This window comes from Elaeis guineensis, chromosome 1 (assembly GCF_000442705.2).
Source record: "Elaeis guineensis isolate ETL-2024a chromosome 1, EG11, whole genome shotgun sequence".
Taxonomy (NCBI): Eukaryota; Viridiplantae; Streptophyta; class Magnoliopsida; order Arecales; family Arecaceae; genus Elaeis; species Elaeis guineensis.
The window spans coordinates 15,478,930-15,501,773 of NC_025993.2; the positions used below are offsets into that span (position 1 = coordinate 15,478,930).

At 41.4% G+C, this 22,844-nt stretch overlaps 1 protein-coding gene across 1 annotated transcript; it reads right to left on the bottom strand.

The window, feature by feature from the left end:
- Window positions 1–12,324: 12,324 nt before the first annotated feature.
- LOC105038005 (actin-3-like) lies at window positions 12,325–15,591 on the bottom strand. The gene is given in 5 exon segments (NM_001319906.1): window positions 12,325–12,564; window positions 12,791–13,404; window positions 13,488–13,881; window positions 13,989–14,059; window positions 15,506–15,591. Coding segments are annotated over 4 exon segments (1,134 nt in total). The 5' UTR covers window positions 14,049–14,059; window positions 15,506–15,591; the 3' UTR covers window positions 12,325–12,498.
- Window positions 15,592–22,844: the final 7,253 nt, after the last annotated feature.

The following is a 22,844-nucleotide window of genomic DNA, read 5'->3' on the forward strand; positions in this document are numbered from 1 at the left end:
CCGGTGCATGATCTCGGATTTTTTCTTTCATCGGTCAATGTTTGGGATCAATAGCTAGACGGTGTTACATGACTTCCGCATCAATCTTCGGTATGTCCGTCGGAACTCAAGCAAAAATATCCACATTCTTTTGTAGAAAATTAATGAGCCGTGTCCGTACCTCTTCTCCCAGGTTGGAGCTGATCTTCACCACATGCTCCTCATTCCCATCGTTCAGAGGAATTGAGACAAGATCTTCAATCGGCTCACCCCGTTCTTCAGCAAGGTCATCACGGATGTCTAATCCATCAACCGAACAGGGGTCAGACTGACCATTTCTTTGTAAGGCTATGTTATAGCAGTGTCTTACCAGGACTTGATCTCCTCTGACCTCTCTGACCCCTCGGCTAGTAGAAAATTTCAACTTCAAATGGTACATCGATACCACATCTCGGAGGGCGTTGAGGTCGGGTCGGCCGAGTATTGCATTGTAGGCAGACGGCGCCCTTACTACCAGAAAATTCACTTGCACTCTAGATTGTTTCGGGTACCAACCTGCAACTACGATTAAAGTTATTACTCCTTCTACTAGCACAGCATCACCAGTGAACCCTACCAATGGGGAGCTTATCGACCCTAATCGACCATCCAGAATGAATATTTTTGAGAATGCATCGTAAAATAAAATAGCGGCCGAGCTTCCACTATCAACAAGAATACGGCATACATCATAGTTAGCAATATTTAAAGAAACAACAACTGCATCATTATGGGAGAATTGAATCTCCCGGGCATCTTCTTCAGTAAAAGTGATAGATTCTTTAGTCTTCTGCTGCTTGGGCGGTCCGGCCGATCCACTGGCTGCTCCCCGTCGGGGTCCTCCAGAAATGGTATTGATGATCCCGATTGGAGACCGATCTTTAGGCTGTTCTTCCCTCCTTGGCGGCTCTGGCTGTGGTAGGGCCCTCGACCGATCTTCCCTGCCTTCAGGCCAGCATCGGATGAATCTGTCGAGCCGACCTCATCTGATGAGCTCCTCGATCTCATTTCGGAGCTGAATACACTCCTCCGTATCGTTGCCGTGGTCACGATGATAGAGGCAGAACTTGTTAGGATTACGCTTTCCGGAGTGTGTACATATCCTTTCCAGCCTTGGCAGCTGCTCCCTGACCTCCATCAGCACTTGAGCTTTTAGAGCATTGAGAGGGGCGTAGCTGTGGAATCTTCCTAGGGGAGAGCTTTGCCGAACTCTGTGATCCGGGCTCCTCTGCCTACGAGCTCGGGGAGAAGTTCGAACACGCTTGTATCCGGGAGGAGTTCGAGAATGTGGCCGAGCTTCACTCAGCCCTTTTTCAGCTGCGGGCTTGCTGGAGTCACCCGCCTGCCGCTCCTTCACGGCCTCCTCGTCCTTCAGCTTGAAGGCTTCCTCTGCTCGGGCATATCCTTCGGTTCGAACCAGCAAATCAGCGAAGTCTCTGGGATACTTCTTTTCCAAGAAAAATAAAAGATCGTTCTTTTGAAGATCGCTCTTCAGGATGGCCATTGCAACTGATTGGTCCAAGTTTCGGACCTCCAATGCGGCAATGTTAAAACGGTTGACATAAGTTTGGATGGACTCTCCCTCCTTTTGCTTAATGTTGATGAAGGACTCCGAACCTCTCCGAGGACGCCGGCTACTAACAAAATGAGCCACAAACTGATGGCTCATTTGATCAAAGGAGAATATAGTACCCGGCTTCAATACCGAGTATCAATTTCTTGCTGCTCCCTTCAAGGTAGACAGAAAAGCTCGACACAGGATGGCATCTGGTGCGTCATGGAGCAGCATCATTGTTCAGAAGGTCTCCAGATGGTCAATCGGATCCGAAGTCCCATCGTAGCTCTCAAATTGGGGGAGCTTGAAGTTCGACGGGATCGATTCCTGCATAATCATTTGAGAGAAAGGAGGGTCAGTACAGATATCCTCACCATAAGCAGGGGGAGTATGGCGGAGCTCTTCGATCCATCGGTTCATCTCTTGGAACCTTTGATCCAGGAGATCCTCTCGACTGTGAGTCTCGAGGGTCTTTTGGCAGAACGGAGGTAGGGACCCTCCCGGGGTAGAATCATGATCAGATAGAGGGCTCTCTGCCCTCTGCTTTCCCTTTCTGGGGAACACAGGGTGACTGGCCCTAGTGGACCGTCCGATCGTCGAATTCTGAAACTCTGGTGATGCTCTTTCCAGCCGCATAGACGCCTGCGGCTACTGCTGCTACTGCTACATGGCCTGCACTGCTTCGATGAGGCCCCTGACTTGCTGAACTAGCAGGTCGAACTGCTCCATGCCGACTGCCATTGCTGGAGGAGGAGGAACTTGGAAAACTGGAGGCGAGTCCGGAGCTTGCGGATCTCGCTGAGATTTAGCCACGGAGGCCGTAGATCGTCTGGTGGATGCCTTTCGAAGAGGCATCAGGTGGGGATCTGGCAGGAGAAGAGGGAAGAAGATGTCGAAGAAGATGACCGGAGACAGTCCCGTTGAGTACTCCTTTAAGAACAAGGGTCCTGCGAAGACATAGCCCCCCTTCCTCTAGCGTCAATTCTGTTGGTGCAGAATTCCATCGATGCCGGAGAAGCTGGAGTCGAGGGGATCGCGGCCACCGTCAGGACCTGCAAAGAAAGTCTAAACTGGAGTTGGGGGTGCTCCGACAAGACCCTCCGACGCTCAAGTCAGTACTCTGCCTCAACAGAAATGGAGCACTCGAATGAAATTTTAGCAGAGTTTCGAGATAGAGTTTTGAGCTTAGAGAAGAACGTATCTGGGGGGTCTCTTTTATAGACGGAAGAGCGTAACTGATTGACAGCGACGTCCGTAACTGCTTGATAGTGGGCCGTTCGGGGCCATGCAAAGTTTGTTACGGAAAGTAGTGGTGTCAGTGGGCCGTTTGGAGCCACATGGAGTTTGTTACGGAGAGTAGAGTGGTGTCCATTGTTGCGACTTGCCAGAGAGTGATAGGGCCACGTGGAGTTTGTTACGGAGAGTAGAGTGGTGTCCGTTATCGCGACTTGCCAGAGAGTTCGGAATGGACGGTTGAAGTTCGGTTGGGATGCATGGTGGAGCGAAATAGCTCTCTGTCTCAGCAATCTAAGAGAAGCTCAGATGTTTCTGAGGTTGCTGACGGGTTAACTGCTGTTGGGTACCTTAGGCGTCGATGCTACAAATGGAAGTCATCTGCTGTAGAAGCTCGGGCGGAAATTTTCTGTTGGAGAAGTCCAGCAGGAGTCTAATTGCTAGAGAAGTCCGTCTGGAATTTGTCTGATGTAGAAGCTCGTCTGAAGACTGTCCACTTGAGAGGTCCGATTTTATGAGGAATCCAGCAGAAGGTCGACCGATAGTGGAGTTCGGAAGGCGTTGTGGAAGTTCGTCCGCTGGAGGAGCCTTGAGGACACTATGGAAGGTCGACCGCTGAAGGAGTCTGAAATTCGATTCTATTGTAGAAGTTCGAATGGAGTCCGGTTCTTGTAGGAGTCCGGAAGGAGGCCGCTTTCTGTAGAAGTTCGGATGAAGATCGGTTGCCATGGAAGTTCGGATGGAGACTTCTTATTGTAAAAGCTCGGATGAAGTCTGCTTGCAATAGAAGTTCGGAGTAGAGATCCGGCTGGTGGAGCCTGTCTGTTGTAGAAGTTCATCTGGGATCCATCCGCTGTAGAAGTTCGGACGAAGTCTGGCTCTTGTAGGAGCTCGGATGAAATTCGAAAGGCGGTCGACCACCGTAGAAACTTGGATGGAGTCTGGTTACTATAGAAGTCCTGCTGCTGGAGAAGCTTGGTCATTGACGAAGTCCGGAAGAAGTTCGGAGTAAAGTCGATCGTGGCTGGAAGAAGTCTGGAAGAGATTCGGAGAGTAGTTGATCACTGTAGAAAATCGGTTGATAGTGAAGCCCAGAGAGTATTTGGAGCAGTCCGGTAGATTAATAGAGGAGCTCATTATTGGAGAAGTACGGATGGCACGATGGGAGTTCGTCCATTGGAGGAATCTGGAGGACACTGTGGAAGGTCGACTGCTGGAGGAGTCCGGATGGTATTATGGAAGCTCGGACAGTCGGAGAGGTTCAGAAAGATGCCGCATAAGGTCAGAAGCCGGGGGAGCCCTGGGAGGGTCGACCTCTTACGAACTTCGACTGGGGTTATTTTATACCCAACAATTCTAAAAAAGGGATGATACTTTTTAGGCATGGAATCATTCTTTCAAAGAAGACATCCCCTCAAACTAGTAATGAATTGGAAAAAAATGTAATATTACCCTTATGCTTTTGCTTCATGGGTAGTGTAATGTATGCAATGTTATGTACTAGGCTAGATATTGCTTATACAGTAAGTATTGTAAATAGATATCAATTGAATCTTGGAGAGGAATGTTGGACAACAGTTAAGCATATTCTTAAATATCTTAATAGGATTAAACATTATTGTTTAGTCTATAGTATAGATCCTTTAAAAGTTAAAGGATATACTGATTCTGATTTTTAATTTGATTCTGATGATAGAAAGTATATATCCGGATTTATCTTTATATTTAATAATAAGGTTTTACGTTACAGAAGTTGCAAACAAGGCATTACAACTAATTCTACAACTGAGATAAATATATTGCAGCTTATGAAGCAACAACGAAAGCAGTTTGGATTAAAAAGTTTATGCAAGATTTAGGTGTTGTTCCCACCATAGGATCTTCAATTATTTTATTTATAATAATAATGGAGCAATTACACAAGCAAAAGAATCTAAAGCTCATTAGAGAATAAAGCATATGGAAAGAAAGTTTTACTTGGTGAGAGAAATTGTCAAAAAAAGTGATATTGATATTTCTAAAGTTACCTCAACAGATAATATAGGAGATACATTAGCTACACCTTTGAGTCAAAATATATTTGAGAATGTTAGGATTTGATGCCTCGAGATTCAGCCCACAGCGAGGTTCGCGATGAAAAACGAAGTCCAACGAGATCAAGATTATCCCAAACGAAGCTCGGATGGAGGAGATTCGAGCTTTTGAAGTCGGCACGAGATCCGAGGCGATGGAGGACCGCCGGCGACCGACGGCCGGCGGCGGGCTGGCAGAGCGGCGGCGGTGCGGCTGCAAGCGGCGACGCGCTGCCCAGGCGGGGCCAACACGTGGGATGCGCGACCCAGGCGCGCGGCCCAGTCGGGCGCACGGCCCAGGCGGGCGCGCGGCCTAGCCCGTGCGCGGGCGCGGCCCAGGCCCGCACGCGCGGGCCGGCCCAGGCCCAGGCGCCTTGCTTGGGCCTGTACCTCTGTCCACCGTGGATCGGGCGATCCATGGCTGGGCCTGTGGACCGCGTGGGTATTTCTCATACGTTTCTCATGGTCCACGATACTATTTCGTGGATCGGAGCGCGATCAGACAGCGTGAGTGGCTCCCGATCTTGATCCGATAGTCTAGGGGGTTATTTGGCTTTGTTTAGGACTCCTAATCCCTCTCTAATTAGGTTTAAGCCCTTTAAATAGGGCGATCGGTGAAACAGAGAGTGTGTGGTCTTCTGATTTTGCCGCAAACTACCGTACGGAGCTGTACGAAACCCGAGAGAAGAGAGAGAGGCAAAAGTGCTGAGAGAGAAGGAGCAGGAGGCTCCTGGACAGTGGATGCCAGGCACTTTAGAGGTTCAGGGGGTCTTTCAAGAGATAGAGCTTTTGTGAGGAAAACTTCTAGTGAGAGAGAAATTGAGTGTACGATGGTTGAGGGTGAGATCTCCTCTTGTAAATTTTTTTTTTCATAGTGAAGTTTGCATGCCCTGTGGAGGCGAGCCCTTTTGTGGCTGATCCATATATTTTGATTGTTTTGTTTTATTTTTTCTTTCTTCCTGCTGCATCGTATGGTACTGAAAAGGTCTTGAGAGGTGGTGTCCTGGCCAGACATCCACCCAACAAGTAGTATCAGAGCAAGTTGGTACAAGGACGTAGATTGCAACGGTGGTGAGCAAGACTGAAGATGGAGAAGACATGAACAATCAAGATGGAGATCAACAAGTTCGATGGTAAGAGCAATTTCTCCTTGTGGCAGGTAAGGGTGAAGGACGTGCTCATCCAATAGGGGTTGATTGATGCTCTCTTGTGCGATGAGAAGCCAACCACTATGGAGGTGCGGGATTAAAAATGACTACAGATGCAGGCGGTGAGCACCATCTGCATGGACCTGACGGATGAGGTGGTGATCCATTTGCTGAGCGAGAGTTCTCCGACAGTGCTGTGGTCGAAACTCGAGGAGTTGTACATGGCGAAGTCTCTCACCAACACTCTTTTCCTCTGGAGGCAGTTCTACTAACTGCAGATGATTGAGGGACAGAGCGTGTAGGAGCATCTCAGCCACTTCCAGAAGATCCTCACCGACCTCCTCAGCATTGGTGAGAATGTTGAGGAGAAGATCAGGGTACTGGTTTTGCTAGCGTCGCTTCCACCTTCGTACGAGTCCTTGGTGACTGCTCTTCTAGTGGGAAAGAGCACTATCAAGATGGACGAGGTCACTGCGACGATACTCCAGAATGAGGTTCTTAGGAGGGAGAACCCAGCTTCGAGCTCAAGTGACGGTAGCTCAGCTTTAGTGACTTCTGGAGGAGCAAAAGGCGGTAGACGGAGCGACAGGAGATCGCAATGAGGGAGGTCCAAGTCTAGGAGGGACTTGAGCAAAACCAGGTGTTACCGATGTGAAGAGTTTGGGCATCTAGCCAGAGGTTGCCCTCAACTCAAAAATCGGACGGTGGCTGCTGTAGCGACGGCCGACAGCGATTCAGATGAAGATGTCCTAGAGATATCTGACGAGATATCTACTTCTTTCCAGCAGTGGATATTAGATTCTGCATGCCCTTATCATGTATGTTGCAGAGAGAAACAGTTTGACTCCTTGGAGAACAGTGAGGGCACTGTATATCTATCGAATGGATCGAGCTGTGCGATCAGAGGCATTGGGACGGTGCAGTGAGGAGATTGGGGGAGGTCCGATACATACTCAATTTTAGGCAGAATCTTATCTCACTTAGCAGACCGGATTCGAGAGGCTACAGGACGGTAGTTGGTGGAAGAATCTTGAGGGTGCTACGTGGTAATAGGATTGTGCTGGAGGGGAAGAAGGAGAGCAGAGGACATTATTACTTGGCAGGAAGTCCTGTGCTAGGTGGAGCTTCGAGAGCCAGACGGAGTCCAGAGTGAGGTGGAGCTCCAGGAGGCGGATCGGGCACGAGACAGAAGACTCAGGAGGATGAGAGGCGACGTCGCAAGGTGAGATTTCTGTTGCCGCATGACGATGCCCCGAGCAGGTCTCAGGTTAGAAGGAGCACAGCATACGATGGAGATGGGATCGAGCATTCTGGCTCGACTCTCATGTTTGCTCATCCATGATCAGCAGGCGATTGCCCCAGAGCATGGGGCGAGAAGATCCAGAAGCTCTTGGAGTTTGAAGGAGGCCGAATATCGAGTCGAGATGGAGATTATTAAGATTTGATACCTCGAGATTCAGCCCATATTGAGCCCACAGCAAGGTTCGTGGTGAAAAACGAAGTCCAACGAGACCCAGATCACTCCAAACGGAGCTCGGATGGAGGAGATACGAGCTTTTGAAGTCGGCACGAGACCCGAGGCGGTGGAGGACCACTGGCGGCCGGTGGTGAGCCGGCGGAGCGGCGGTGGCACGGCTGCAGGCGGCGGCGCATGGTCCAGGCTAGGCCAATGCACGGGACACGCAGCCCAGGCACGTGGCCCAGCCCGGTGTGTGGCCCAGCCCATGCCGGGCCCGCGCACGAGCGCGCCCAGGCCCAGGCACCTTGCTTGGGCCTGTACCTCGGTCCACCATGGATCGGGTGGTCCACGACTGGGCCTGTGGACCGCATGGGCATTTTTCACTCATTTCTTGTGGTCCACGGCACTATTTCGTGGATCAGAGCGCGATCGGACGGTGTGGGTGGCTTCCGATCTTCATCCGACGGTCCAGGGGGTTATTTGGCTTTGTTTAGGACTCCTAATCCCTCTCTAATCAGGTTTAAGCCCTTTAAATAGGGCTGATCAGTGAAACAGAGAGTGTGTGGTCTTCTGATTTTGCCGCAAACCACCGTACGGAACCTGAGAGAGAGAGAGAGGCGGAAGCGCTGAGAGAGAAGCAGCTGGAGGCTCCTGGACAGCGGATGCCAAGCACTTCAGGGGTTCAGGGGATCTTCCGAAAGAGAGAGCTTTTGTGAGAAAAACTTCTAGTGAGAGAGAAATTGGGTATATGAGGGTTGAGGGTGAGATCTCCTCTTGTAAAATTTCTTTTTCATAGTGAAGTTTGCATGCCCCGTAGAGGCGAGCCCTTTTGTGGCTGATCTTTGTATTTTGATTATTTTATTTTGTTTCTTCTTTCTTCTTGCTGCATCGCGTGGTACTAAAAAGGTCTTGGGAGGTGGTGTCCTGGCCAGACATCCACCCAACAGAGAAACATGTAGAAAAGATAGGTTTAAAATGTTTATCTGATTGACTTTGAGTGCAAATGAAAGATTGAAAGCATTGTGTGCCTACAAAGCTAATAAATTTGATTATTTGATAATAGAGTATTTGCTTATTACATGCATATTTCATGGGTATTGTTTTAATTTTATATTTGATGACATAATATGTCTCTATGTTATATTGTACGAAATTCATATCGATGATAGAGATCAATGACGGAGAGACATGATATCTTTTTCTTTATAACATTAAAAATATTCACAACCTATGAGCCTAGTTAGAACAGTGTGCTTATTATTGGTTGTTACATATTATACTATTATTTATGATAAAATGATGTATCTCATCACTAGATTGGAGATTTTTAGTAACACTGTAGATATTTATAGGAGACAAATATTGACCTGGATCACTATATGTATACTCTTAAACCTAATATTGTCATTGAGAAAGAGTTATTCTAATCATAATACATAGAAAGTCTTTATGACTTGAGGACGTTATTAAGCCTTATGTATAATTTTTATAGTTTTGATGTTGTTAATCGATGATGCTTAATAAAAGACTATATACAGACATATTGAACTATATAATGAGTATTTGAAGGCTCATAGTCATCTAATAGAGTATTCATCATTCCTATGGTAGGAAAGGATATTCTAAATTATGTCTCATATATATTGGACAGAAAATCCAACTAATTAATTTGAAAATTGATTTATGTTTTGTCTATATGATAAATATGTATGACATCTATTTCTAAATTGAAGATTTTAAAATTATTTTATTTATCTATTTATTATAAAGAGACACATATATAAGTTGAGGATTGACTGTATCATTAGTGGTTTAATCCGATTTGTATATATGGAATATTAGTTGATGGAGGGACTAATTAATACATGAGAAACTATGAAAGGGGTGTCACAAATAATGAAGATTATAGTTTGTTGATAGGTATGATTACAATTACTAAATTAATGAAGATTAATTTATTAAAAAAAAATTCAAAAGGATCCCACGCTACATGTTCTTATTTGGGCCTATATACATAAGATAAATACGTCAGAATTTCATAAATCATTATAACCTCATTAAATATTTAGGAGATTTTAGGAATTCTAAAAGATTGTTTTGGAATTTAATAAATCGCAATGATCTCATTAAATGTTCAGGAGATTTTAGGAATTCCAAAAAGTTGTTTTGAAATTCAATAAATCATTACGATCTCACTAAATATTTATAAGTTCTGAAAATCTTTGAAAAAGTTATATATAAAAGATTTGTATATGCAAATAGAACCTTATATTTTGAAAGCCATTACTTCCTCTCAAGATATCAAGGATAAAAAGTTCAAAAGCATTGTATGTGAATTTTGAAAGATTTTGCACATGTGAAATCTGTGAGGTAATCCTCAGGGGGCATTTGATATGGAGTGATCCACTCAGAATCAAGGGTAATATAGGTAGAAGTGACGAGATCACCATATTTAGTTGCACCATGGTGATCCTACGTGGTGGTGATTTAAAATCAACTTCATTTTTCAAATCATCGTCCAATGCGGTGATAGAAAATCCACTCTTGAGGATAGATATCCAACATTACTCCATCATGGTGATCTTATATTAAAATATGTTAATTAAAATATCCTTACGATTGAGAAACTTTCAAAAAAAGAAAATCTTTTGTTTTTCCGCAATATTTTCTCCGCGCACGTTGGGTGGGTAGTTGAAGCGTCTGCTCCACGAAAGAGAAGGAACACGCATGGGTACTATATATTTTTTCGATCTTCGATCCATGACTAAAGTGCTACTTTTCAAATGAATATTTTAGCTGTCAACTTGTTTAGTAGATAACATAAAAAAATTCATCTGAAATATGTCGAAATATTTTTGGTATTATATGGTTGGTGATCTTGGATTCCCGTAGCATACCAAATAAGTTGTTTATACATACCCGGGGATCTTTAATTATTGCACTATGACAAATTAAATAGAGTGATCTTAAATCATTGGAGATTAGATCATCAAAAGATTTGGATCACCAGTGATCTTGGATCATCAAATGCCCCCTTAAAGGCATATGGTTCATGTTGCTGATCTTATATAATTATTCATTTATAGAATTTTTTAATTTGATTTGAAGAAGACACTTGAATTAACAACCCCGTTATCTAACTTTTCCTTAATACTTTTCTCCAAGAAAAGTAAAAGGAAAACTTTTCCCTTAATGCACAAAGCCTAAAAAGAAATGGGATCTATCAAATAAGATTTGATCCCAACGTTAGCCACTTTTCTGATTGTTCAAACTAAAGTAAAAATTAACAGGACTTGAGTTGGCATAGATAATTGAGCCCAGCATGTGCTCGTGGGCACCTTGGGATGCTCGGTGGCTTAAAATGTCCAGTTTCGTGTTAGCCCCTTAGAATCTGTAGATTGGTAGCTTACAATGTAAGTGTACATTTACAAGTACGAACTTCTCAGGCAAGCTTTACAAGGTTGTTAGCGATGCAGATGATTTTCGGAGTCTGAAGCACGAAAAGGGTACTTCAAAAACGATACTTTAAGTATTTATTTATTTTGGTACGAGAGTGAGGTTGGAAACCCCAAGATGGAGAAAAACTACCTTCCAGTAAACACCCATGGCGTCCGCCAGAATTGAGGATTGCACATCTGGAAGAATGGAAGGAAAAAAATTGCATATTCGTTTGTTCGTCTACTAGCTCACTTGTCCGCAGATTGATTTCCCTCTGGATAAAAATGGCTAGCAGGAAAGTATTTGAGAATCGTCTTAGAATGGATACTATCTGCAACAAGAGGATGCTTCGAAAACAGGAGCTCATAATTATAGTTCTATTTGATCGAGCCTGTTGTTGTAATAGAGCCACCTCTAACCATATTTTCGGATAGTTTAATTTATAAAATAGTAATTGTGAGCCCCCCCCAAGGCAGCTCTTATTTATAAATATTAATTATGAGACCCATATGATTATTCCAGCACCAACCTCACCATCCTACAAAGATGCATAAAAATTGGCCTTCACTACGCCAGAGGGAGGGGATACGTAGCTGTAGCGCTACAGCTACGTATCCCCTCATTAGTTCTGGTGAGAGACGAGAATCCATAGAATTCACTTGCGAAGGCGATGGGCGAGAAAATAAACCTAAATAGAAATTCTTACTTTGAAACACTCCCTCCTTATCGACCAAAGAAGCCACATGGCAAGACTCGATTTTTTTTTTGCACTACAATGTGAGGATCTGATATGCAGGCCAGAAGGATCTGCATTGCGTCGACGATTGAAATGTTGGAATTGTTAGCCTTCATTTCATTCCACAGATGGGGTGAAATTGCAGTATACCAACCACCTTCGGAACCCAACAGACCCAACAACCACCCAAGGAGACAACAGTAAATTCATACCACCTTGATGCCTAGACAGAGACCACGGTTGATGTTGTTGTTTTGAAGGACACGCCCGCTGACAAGCAGATCCTTACATCATCCACCGATCAACATTCCACCAGTAAATTTTAATTCTAGGAGCGGACACGAGCTTCCAAAACCAAGCAAAACTGCAGCTAGAGGCTTCCCCTCCAAATCTTGCATATAGAGGCAAGCAGAAATCTCTAGCGATTGAAAACTTCATACCGCAAAAAGAAAGGGCAATAACAACGCAAGCTAAGACACAATCAAATTTTCTCATACAATATTGTACCAATAAATCAAATAAAACAAACAACATCCCAAGTGCTAACGAATACAGTTCACGAACCAAGTGAAAATCCAAGAAAAACTACCAGACTTCATGGCCTACAATATGGCTGACATAGATAAGGAGAGAGCGTGCTACTCATCTTTTCTATCTTTTTTTTTTTTTTTTTTAATTTTTAAATTCCATCCACCAATAATAACTAGGCTGGCAAAGTTCATATACGACTGAAGGCTGAAGCAAATATTATCATGTTTCTAGAAACCAAATCTCAACCCGGCAACCCTACATGACTTGGACTAAAAAACTGCCTGGACATGACCGACCGGTGCTGGATCTCAGAAGCACTTCCGGTGCACGATTGCAGGACCACATTCATCATACTCTTCCTTTGAAATCCACATCTGTGAATTTGAAAACAAGTCAGGTGATTACCAAGCCGAGAATCAGATATCAGCAGCAATTGCTTAACATGAAACAATTATTATCAGAAGTTTTTCTTGGAGAAAGAACTAAATTGGTGACAAGGCACCTAAGTTCTCAAGCTCATCGAGAAAGGTAAACGGGTATCACTGCAATGATCACAGTGACATGAGAAAAGAAGCTACTTATTATAAGCAAATACCGTACCTGCTGGAAGGTGCTGAGGGATGCAAGGATAGAACCACCAATCCAAACAGAATACTTCCGTTCGGGTGGAGCGACAACTTTAATCTTCATGCTGCTTGGAGCAAGGGCCGAGATTTCCTTGCTCATACGATCAGCAATACCAGGGAACATGGTTGATCCTCCACTGAGCACAACGTTACCATACAAGTCCTTCCTGATATCCACATCACACTTCATGATGGAATTGTAGGTAGTTTCATGGATTCCAGCAGCTTCCATTCCAATCAGGGATGGCTGGAAAAGAACCTCTGGACACCTGAATCTCTCTGCACCAATGGTGATGACCTGCCCATCAGGCAGCTCATAACTCCTTTCTACAGAGGAGCTGCTCTTGGCAGACTCCAATTCCTGCTCATAATCGAGGGCAACATAAGCAAGTTTCTCCTTTATATCCCTAACAATTTCCCGCTCTGCAGTGGTGGTGAAAGAATAGCCTCTCTCAGTAAGTATCTTCATCAAAGCATCAGTGAGATCACGGCCAGCAAGATCCAATCGAAGGATGGCATGAGGAAGTGCAAATCCCTCATAAATTGGGACAGTGTGGGTAACACCATCTCCCGAGTCAAGAACAATACCTGTTTAGAAGTGTAACCAATTCAATTGGCATGCATATGGATATGATGTATTTAATTCAGACCAACCTGACGCTGATGCATACCAGTTGTACGACCACTAGCATATAGTGATAGAACTGCTTGGATTGCAACATACATGGCAGGTACATTGAATGTTTCAAACATGATTTGGGTCATCTTCTCTCTGTTTGCCTTGGGGTTGAGAGGGGCCTCAGTGAGCAGCACAGGGTGCTCCTCAGGGGCAACACGGAGCTCATTGTAGAAAGTGTGATGCCAGATCTTCTCCATATCATCCCAGTTATTAACAATGCCATGCTCGATGGGGTATTTCAAGGTGAGGATACCTCTTTTAGACTGGGCTTCATCACCAACATATGCATCCTTTTGGCCCATGCCAACCATGACACCCGTGTGACGAGGTCGGCCTACAATACTGGGAAATACTGCCCTCGGTGCATCATCACCAGCAAATCCAGCCTGTACATAGAACAGTCACCAACATAAATATAGTTGTTCAGAGTTCTGTAAATAAGAAATAACAACTGCTGTTGAGTTTAATGGCTTGATGAGATGAGATATCAAACCTTGACCATTCCGGTACCGTTGTCACAGACAAGAGGTTGGATATCCTCGGCATCTGCCATTTTCTAAAGTTCTGCAAAAGAAAAGCAAGAGTCATTTTGTCTTAATCAATAGCCCTGCTACTAACATATGTGATACCTAACCTCTTCAAGTTTCAACTTTTAAAAACTCAATTTCTGCAATCAAGATTCTAGAGCTGTCATGAGTCATCACAAAGACAGGAGTGCATGCAGGTTTCACGATTCTACATATTGGGAATGCTTCAGAATACACATACAAAGCTGTTAAAAGAAGACTGCTTCTTCCCTGATAAAGATGATAAAAATGACATCTTTGTGCAGTATCATGGTGTCAAGTGCTTACCGGCAGCAGTAGATCACTACCAGTACACATCAGCATAGCATTTATAAAACTATTTCCTAAATTTTTAGTTAAAAAGGGTTTAGAATTCCTTTCTTTAGAGAGAAAAAAAATTTTCGCCCGGTGCTGCACATGTGATCGCATGCCATGGCCTATACCATGTCAGCATGCTACAAGCACTTCTTCTAGCACCAATACTCAAAATCTTGTGCAGCATCACAAAATTGGGTTCTTGTATATGTATATTCTTCATACTAATTGGCAGAGGAAAACCAACGAAAATAATTAGGAGAGCAGAAACTCAATCTGCATTAAAGGTCTTCCTTCCAATTTTGGTTTGACATGGCATAGAGCATGAATAATTTGATAGACTGATAGCCAATCTAATTATTACCTATCCGTTCTAACTATTACATCACAAGATTTTACAAGCCATTGAATTATATTCCAGAAAAAAATATCAAAACCTTTACATTTTTTTTTTTTTTTAAAAAAAGCACACCTGTACAAAGAATTCACCGAATACCATGTTAGTCTTTATCTATTTCTTCACAATAAAATAAGTTAATTGCAATCAACTATGGAAAAAAAGTGACGCCGTAGCTATGTAACATAATCACTCAGTGGATCAGTGAAAAACTTCACCTGCGTGCATAAGAAACATCAAGTCATCAAGACATCAAACATATCATCAAGGAAAAAAAATCAACAGACATTGTACTTCAGAAGCTCAAGTATTAAAACTACCCAAAAAGAAAAAAAAAAAAAAACTTTTCCGTGGCACTAATCATGACATGAAAATAGATCACCCTATACTTCTACGGAAAAATCTTTTAGATCTAACTTCCAATCACCCAAAACGAGGAGGGAAAAAAAAAAAAGCTAAAGAAATCCCAGATCCATCCATAAACCCCAAAAAACAAATAGAATTTCGCACTCCAGAACTCGAAAGCACATCAGATCCACAATCTCCTCTTAGATCCGGAGAAACTATCAAATAATGGTCTAAAGTAACAGATCTTTCAACAAAACCTCACCACGACCACCGATCATCAATCAAAGCCTAAGAATCTACAGATCAACTCAAATCCACATACATAATCAAATAATCCAGAGATCGCAGAACAAAAACAGATGAAGAAGTGGAAAATCTTCCAACCTTTCTACAAGGATGCGAGAAGAAGAAGAGATCGAGGCCGGACTTCCCCCTCCGAGCTTCCTCCGCTTCCTGAAGGCGTAACAGAGAGAAGACAGCGGAGGCGAGGGAGAACAACGAGGGGTAGGAAGAGCTACTTTATAGCAAGCAGCAACCGACTTAAATATTTCATGCATACGGCTTAAGACATTTACAATTGTGGGCCCCGCGGTAATTCGTGCCAGCTGTCTGAAACACGGGTACGTGGCGAACAGTTTGCGATTTCCGTGTTTGCTGTGTTGGTGGGCGGTGGGGATGAGTCGGCCATCGGGGAGGAATCGTTCGTACGACCTGGGGAGGAAAAGAAGTCCCGGACGGAGACCGTCGGATGGTCCCGGGGGGAATTCGGACCGTTGGATGAAAACTTTCGTGAAGGGTTTGGACACGGCAGTACGGAAGCGGGGTGAGAGGGACGTGCGGTCGGAATCGCAAGACAGCGGTCGAGCGCTCACGCCAACCGGCAAGTGCCGACGGTCACGAGCTGCTAAGCAGCAAGGCTCCACGGGCACCGAAATTGACCGGATGTTTTGGCTGGCTCATGTGTCTGATTTCATTTCATTTCTTTTTACGCTTTTGGAAACAAATTTTATACCTACTACCTGTAAACCCCTAACTTTTTTTTTTATTATTGTGTTTGATGGACACTAATATATATTTAGAACTAAATGAAAGAATTAGCTTCCAAAATTCTTGATATTTATAATTATTTTAATGATAGGCACATGCAGTGATAGAAAAGCTTGAGTAGTTATTAACGTGTGATAACAATTTTTTGATTATTTTATTTTATATTAAGCTATAATTATTTGTATGTGTTATTTAGGTGTTCTCTTTATTTTATTAAAAAATTAGAGTAAAAATAAAATCAGCAAGTCTATGATAGGAGCGAAAGAGCTTAGCTCCGAAGTATTTCTTTTCCACATTGCTCCACGCATCCTGAATGAGCTCTAAACCAGATTTTGGTGCACCATAGATGGGGTAGAGAGGTGGTTTTTGAAAGGCTTTATTATCCATTCTACTCTTGATGGCTTGCAAAATAGGATCAAGCAAATATCCAAAATCTGAAGAAATCCATCCAGTCTGACCCAATAAATATCGGTTTTGATTGATTGAAATATGTAAATCGGATAGAATCGGATTAGGATTTGTAAAAAATTGATTATTTATAGTCAGATTTGATTTCTACATTTTTAATCCGTATGAAATCGAATCCAATAGTATTTCACAAACTCACTTTTATATTAGGACGGCATTATTTAGACTTTAATATTTCATTCTAAAAAATATCGTGTCATCTAATTGGATTTATGAAAATATTAATATTTAATTATTGATGAAAGCACATCAATTCTAAAAGTGAAAGTTTTCGGATGTAGTTACTTTCAAATTAGTAAATCTTTTATTTTTTTATTTTATTTTATACAGGTTCAAAAATAAATACAAAATTTGTAACTTATAAGATTTAGATTGGATGAAATTTTTCTCTCAATTTAATTGAATCCGACCAGTGCGCAGGCCTATTGCAAAAAACCAAGTCAATGTAGTTAAGAGATATGTTGAGGATACATAAAGCATTTTTATTTTTTTTAATTAAATTCTATGTTCTAGGGTTAGAGTACTCATTATCATTTATATATTGCAACTTATAATAGTGCTAGACATTAACAAGAAACTTATAAAAAAGTAGTGGTAATTTTTGGAATCCCTGTATTTGAATGGACAAAATAATGTCTTTTCCATGTATCATCTTCGACCAAAGAAATTCTATGCATATATATATTTATAATTTTCTTGGTGTACAAATGCTTATATAAAATATATTACAGTGCAACTGGAAATACTCATGCTTGATTTTTGTCACATAATCAATGCAGGGATTGGTTAGAGTAGATGGCCGTGGCCTTGGTGGCTTAATTTCCACATTGGCAGCAGGAATTGAATGGCAGATTCAGATATGGTGACCAGTATGAGACTTTTCAGGCAAATAGTAGGAGTTTTTGGTCATCCTCATGCAGAAAAAGATAAATGTACACCCCCCCTCTTTTTTTCACAATTAGTTCCCATAAAAAAATTCTTATAACTATTTATAGCTATATATATGGTAACCAAATTCTCCATTTTTGTGAAGATGGACTTGGATGCAGGTACGAAATTATAGAATCCATATTTATATCTTCTTTCCTTAAGGAATACAAATGCAAAATTGGATATTAGTGGATGCTAAATATTTGTGTCCCTATCCAAATAGAAACAGATACAGAACATGTCTGGATGGATATTCTATGATTCAATTTCAACCACTAAGTGGCAGTAAATTTAAAGGAAAATAAAAATAAATCCACTTGATGTGTGGTATTGTTCAACTGGCATTTAGTGTGGCATCATATGGAACTCTGGTCTCCTGCTACATGCACTACCAATGCAATTTGTTTGTCATTTCTGGGTGTTTATTTTTGTTTATTGATAGCTAACCTTACTCCAACTATTACAAAATCCTTCATCCTCATCAACATTCTCAACTACAATTTACTTTATGTGCTTCTGCTATCTTTAATGTACATCACTATCATCAACATTTTTATGTACCTTATTTCTATCTTATTATTTTTTTCTGACACTCATAAGCATGTGACAATCCATTCGAAGTCTTGCAGAATAACTGCACATTTATGCTAGCTTGCTTGCAAATTTATTTTGATGCCTAGGATTGAATGAATTTTGTTGCTTAAGGCTGCTTTCACTCATGTTATAAGAGTATAGATATAAATGACCACGTATGATCTTGATGAATATATCGGTCATAATACCCTCATGAGTCATGCTATTTGGAACAATAAATTGTTGTTCTCAGTGGCTGAGCACATCTTCATTGAGATATCATTAGTTGAACTGTATGTTAATTTCCGTGCATATAATATTGTGAACTTGGACTCATGCCCTGGTATCAGTCAAAGTATTCATCCTAAATCTTAATTTCTGTACCATCTTGCATGCTTATATATTCAATATATCTTATGAAAGCATCTTGTTTTATATTGTCAGAATTCTTTCCAAATGAACTGTTTTAAGTCATATAATGTTATATGATGAAATGCTGCTTTTTATATTTGAGATAAGTTTGATAGTATTTGTAAAAGCTCCACTTCGTAGTCATGAGATAGTTTTAGATGCTTGAGGATGAAGGCAACTATTTCTTATGAGTAATATGAATTCTTTTGCCAAGTGAACTCATATATAAGAGAGAAAAATGCAAGAAGGAGAGGATTGCAATTTAGTAGGGAATCATGATTTTGTTGTCATTTCCTCCTCTTTTTTTTTTTTTTAAAAAAAATGGGATTTTGATACTGGAACAGACTAGATGATGTATCATGTATGTATTTGTGGAGAATTTGCACGAGTTGACATAAACATGAGGTGAAAATTGAGAGCTTATGTTGTTTAATTAGGACCCATTTTATTGGCAGTTAAAGATTCAAGAAACTCTTAACATAATGCATTTTGATGACTTTGTTTTTTGGTGTTGGCTAATGAGGTTCTCATGTCCTACAATCATGTCCACCTACATTCTCTCCTTTATGACCCTCCATTATCTGTCATAGGTAAATTGCAGCTATTTTTGGTACAAAAATTACTGCCTTTTGTTGCTTATGGACCATCATTTTAATTTATCCAGATAGCAGCTTTCTTGCTTTCAAATGATCAAAAACATATGGAAAAATTCTATGTTTTTCCTCTATATGCATAATGTTTGCTTTCTTTTTTCTCAATTATATCATAATTTGTCAATCAAAATGTATAGAATCTATCCACAGTATTGGATAATAATTTCTTCCTTTTCTTTTCTTCTTTTTTATTGGTAGTCATTTTAATCTCTTTTGACATGAATTATATTTTTTTTCATTGAACTAATTCTTATTATATAATCAGTTCTGAGATTCTGAGTAAGAGAAGATAAAAGGGTTGTCATCTTGAATTATCATATTACCAAAAACTCATCAGATACTTAGCCTTTGCATTGGCAATGACATAAACAGACTGAACAGAGGGAGTATATTTGCTAAACGAATGGCCAAGTTAAAAGCAGAAATGGGTTTCTCTGAATGCGTAAATGAAATGGTTGAAACTTTCATGAAAAAATTGCTGTGAATTTATAGCAAAAGAGTAGTAAGCACAGTTGTGATGAGGAAGGTGCTAGATTCCATTATATCTTGTTCGAAGCAACTTCGGACTTAGTTATTAATTATTAAGATTTGACACCTCAAGATTTGATCCACATTGAGTCCACAGCGAGGTTCGTGACAACAAACGGAGTCCAACGAGATCAAAATCATCTCAAACGAAGTCCGAATGGCCAAGATACATGCGAGAGAAGTCGGCACGAAATCCGGAGCGATAGAGGACTGTCGGCTGTTAGTGGCTGGCCGGTGGAGCAGCGGCAGTGCGAGGTAGGGCACGGCCCAGCGCATGGTAGCATGCGGGCTGGGCGCAACCCAGGCCCAGGCGCGTGGGCGTGCGGGCTGGCCCAGGCCCGCCCAGGCCCAGGTGCGCGGGGCGTGCAGGCCGACCCAGGCCCGCGGGGCGCGGCCCAGGCTCGCGCATCCGGGCACGCAGACTGCCCAGGGAGTTATCAGTTAGTGAAAAATGGATAAACTTTTTTTACCAAAAAAAAAATCAAATTTTAAATCTCTATTTTTTTTTTAAATGTGGAGGGTCGTTTTGCCAAGCAAACAAATATGTGTTTTATAATTAAAAAAAAAAAAAAAGGGTAACATTCTGTTTTGGTCACCAGAATGAATCTAGAAATCGAGCTATTTTTAATCTTTTAATATTTTTATGCTATAGGGGTGAATCTCTGAAGCTCCATGACCTAAGGATCCTAGCTTTTCAATATGATTATGGTAGATCACCATACAAGAGCAAGGAGAACAGAATAGTTACATACTAGCTGTTGCATTATGCTAGTTCATATTGGAAGGAAAGGGCAAAGGTAATGAAGATGCTTCACCCTCTGAAATGAACTGGGCAAGCTTCTGAACAAGATGGGAGAACGTAGTCTCATTTTTTAAGGCTATTTTTTGAATGGAAAGGGAGACCAAGAGGCCAACCAGCAATCTATTCAGTAGCTTAAATTCTTAAAAGCTTTTACAAAGTAGGTTCTGGCAACCACCTAGAGAATAATAACAGAAGGGGTAGAGTCAGTTATAGACCAAGGTTTTGACAAGGTATATAGGAGAATACAAGTTTCTGGAGATGAACAAGATCACCAACAAATGAAAAGCGCAGAGTTTATTTCTGAAATGGGTGAAGTTGACCAGCAAATGGATGCCACTGTGTTTCTCTTCTGAGAAAAATCATTAGGCAGCATCTGAGGTTGAGAGGTGGCCCTATTGAAAACGATATCCATAAAGTATGTGATAGTTGACCCATTGGCGATTTACTTGTTGGGAACATCAAAAGCAAGTGGAGCTAAAGTTTCACACATCTGACTGAGCCTGTAGAACACTTCTATCCTTCATCCATACTTTTCCAAAGTCAATAAGGAGACTTGGTCACATAATGAGGACTAGTCATTGAAGAGCCTGGGTCCTTCCATGGCCACTGTAACTATACAGGATTGCTTCTTGAGAGAGAGCCTGGCATTCCTCTATCTATAGCACATCTAGGCAATTGCAGCAAGGAGCAGGAGAATCACAGGCTAAGCATTTTTGGGGGAAGGTTCTTTGAATCCAATCCAAGCAGAGAAATTTGAATGCAGATTGAGGGTGTAGTACATGCAGTACTAAGTAAATAGCCTTGCTATTATATGCTGCGAAGCCATGCTTCAATCTACTCAACCTGTAGAGGTCGGAGAATATATATTGCAGAAGGGCATCGCATAACTAGCAATGCAATAGTTGGCCATTTCTTAGCTTGTAATGAGTACTTTTTCTAAAAGTCCGGGAAGGGCATTAACTATATCTTTCTATAAGCTAGAGCACCTCCACCTTGGATTCCAAGTCATAGAAAATGTGACTTTCTTATTATATGCAAATAGAATTTATCTCTTCCACATCCCTATGTCTGATGATCACAGTCTCCATCCCATTTGGCCAGTAAGGAAAGAATAACCTGATGAAGGTCCTTCACCCCAAGTCCCTCTCCCTTTTTTTTGTATACAAATAGTCTGCCAATTAGCTTTGCAAGAGTTCCCCAGCATTTGGGAAGCCAAACGATAAGAAAGATCTCCTATACCTATCTATCCGAGCAGCAACCTGAAAGTAACATGTAATAGAAATGCCATTACATGTTATTTAAATTAGTCATGACATCAACCCTAAAGTTTGCAAAAATCTAGAAGCATAACTTACTGTTTTCTCATCCTTCAAGTTATTTAGCATATTAACCCTAAAGCTAGCCTGCTAGGAGTTCAGCTTTATGTATCTTAATAAAACCAAATTGGGCCCATAAAGAGAACCCAAAATGCATGACACATGGCTTGGCCACCATGTTTTTGTATTAGACATGATTCTTGTGTTGCTTCATGTATAAGTTTGTAATTCTCTAAATGCAATTTCAACCTGGATTGGAAACTTGAGGGTTTCAGTATGCTATGGCATTTGAACTTGCTGGCACTGAAGATTTGTCTATTAAGGTACCCTTATCATTCGTATTGGTTGAATTAAGGAAACAAAGAAGAAAAGATAAAGATTAAGAGGGATAATGGCCTTAAGTTTTTGGCATTTAGTGAGAAAAATGTTTGTATAGCTTAAAATGGAATAAATCAAGTTTCTTGCAACCTTGTTCGGTGACTAATCCTGATTCCAGACCTGCAGGTGGATAATTAGATTGACTTGGACTAGATCAACCATGGTCCACTTGGAAATGATTATTATTAGGTTGGGTCAGATCTGTTCTATATGGTAGGTTTCCTAGTTGATTTGGGATTTCATCATCTATCTATTGATCTCATCCTATTTATTCAGATCAGCTCTAATATTTTCTGGATCCATAACTCAATCATAACTGGTCAGATACCTTTGAATTTGATTAAATTATTCTCAGGTTGGCATTGGCATTCATAGTATGATATAGTAATTATCTTCTCCAAATGACTTTAGTTGTGCATTCTACATGAATTTTTTTCCCCTTGGCCAAATGATTCTCTTAATTATTCGCAGGGTCTAAGAATATTTATGCAGAATTATTGATGATTAATTAAAAAAAACTTTGTGACTTACACTTAATATTTCTATATGTAATTGATGGTATTGTTATTGGTTGTTATGTTATTTCAAAAGGTCAATTATATCAATAAATTCCAAAC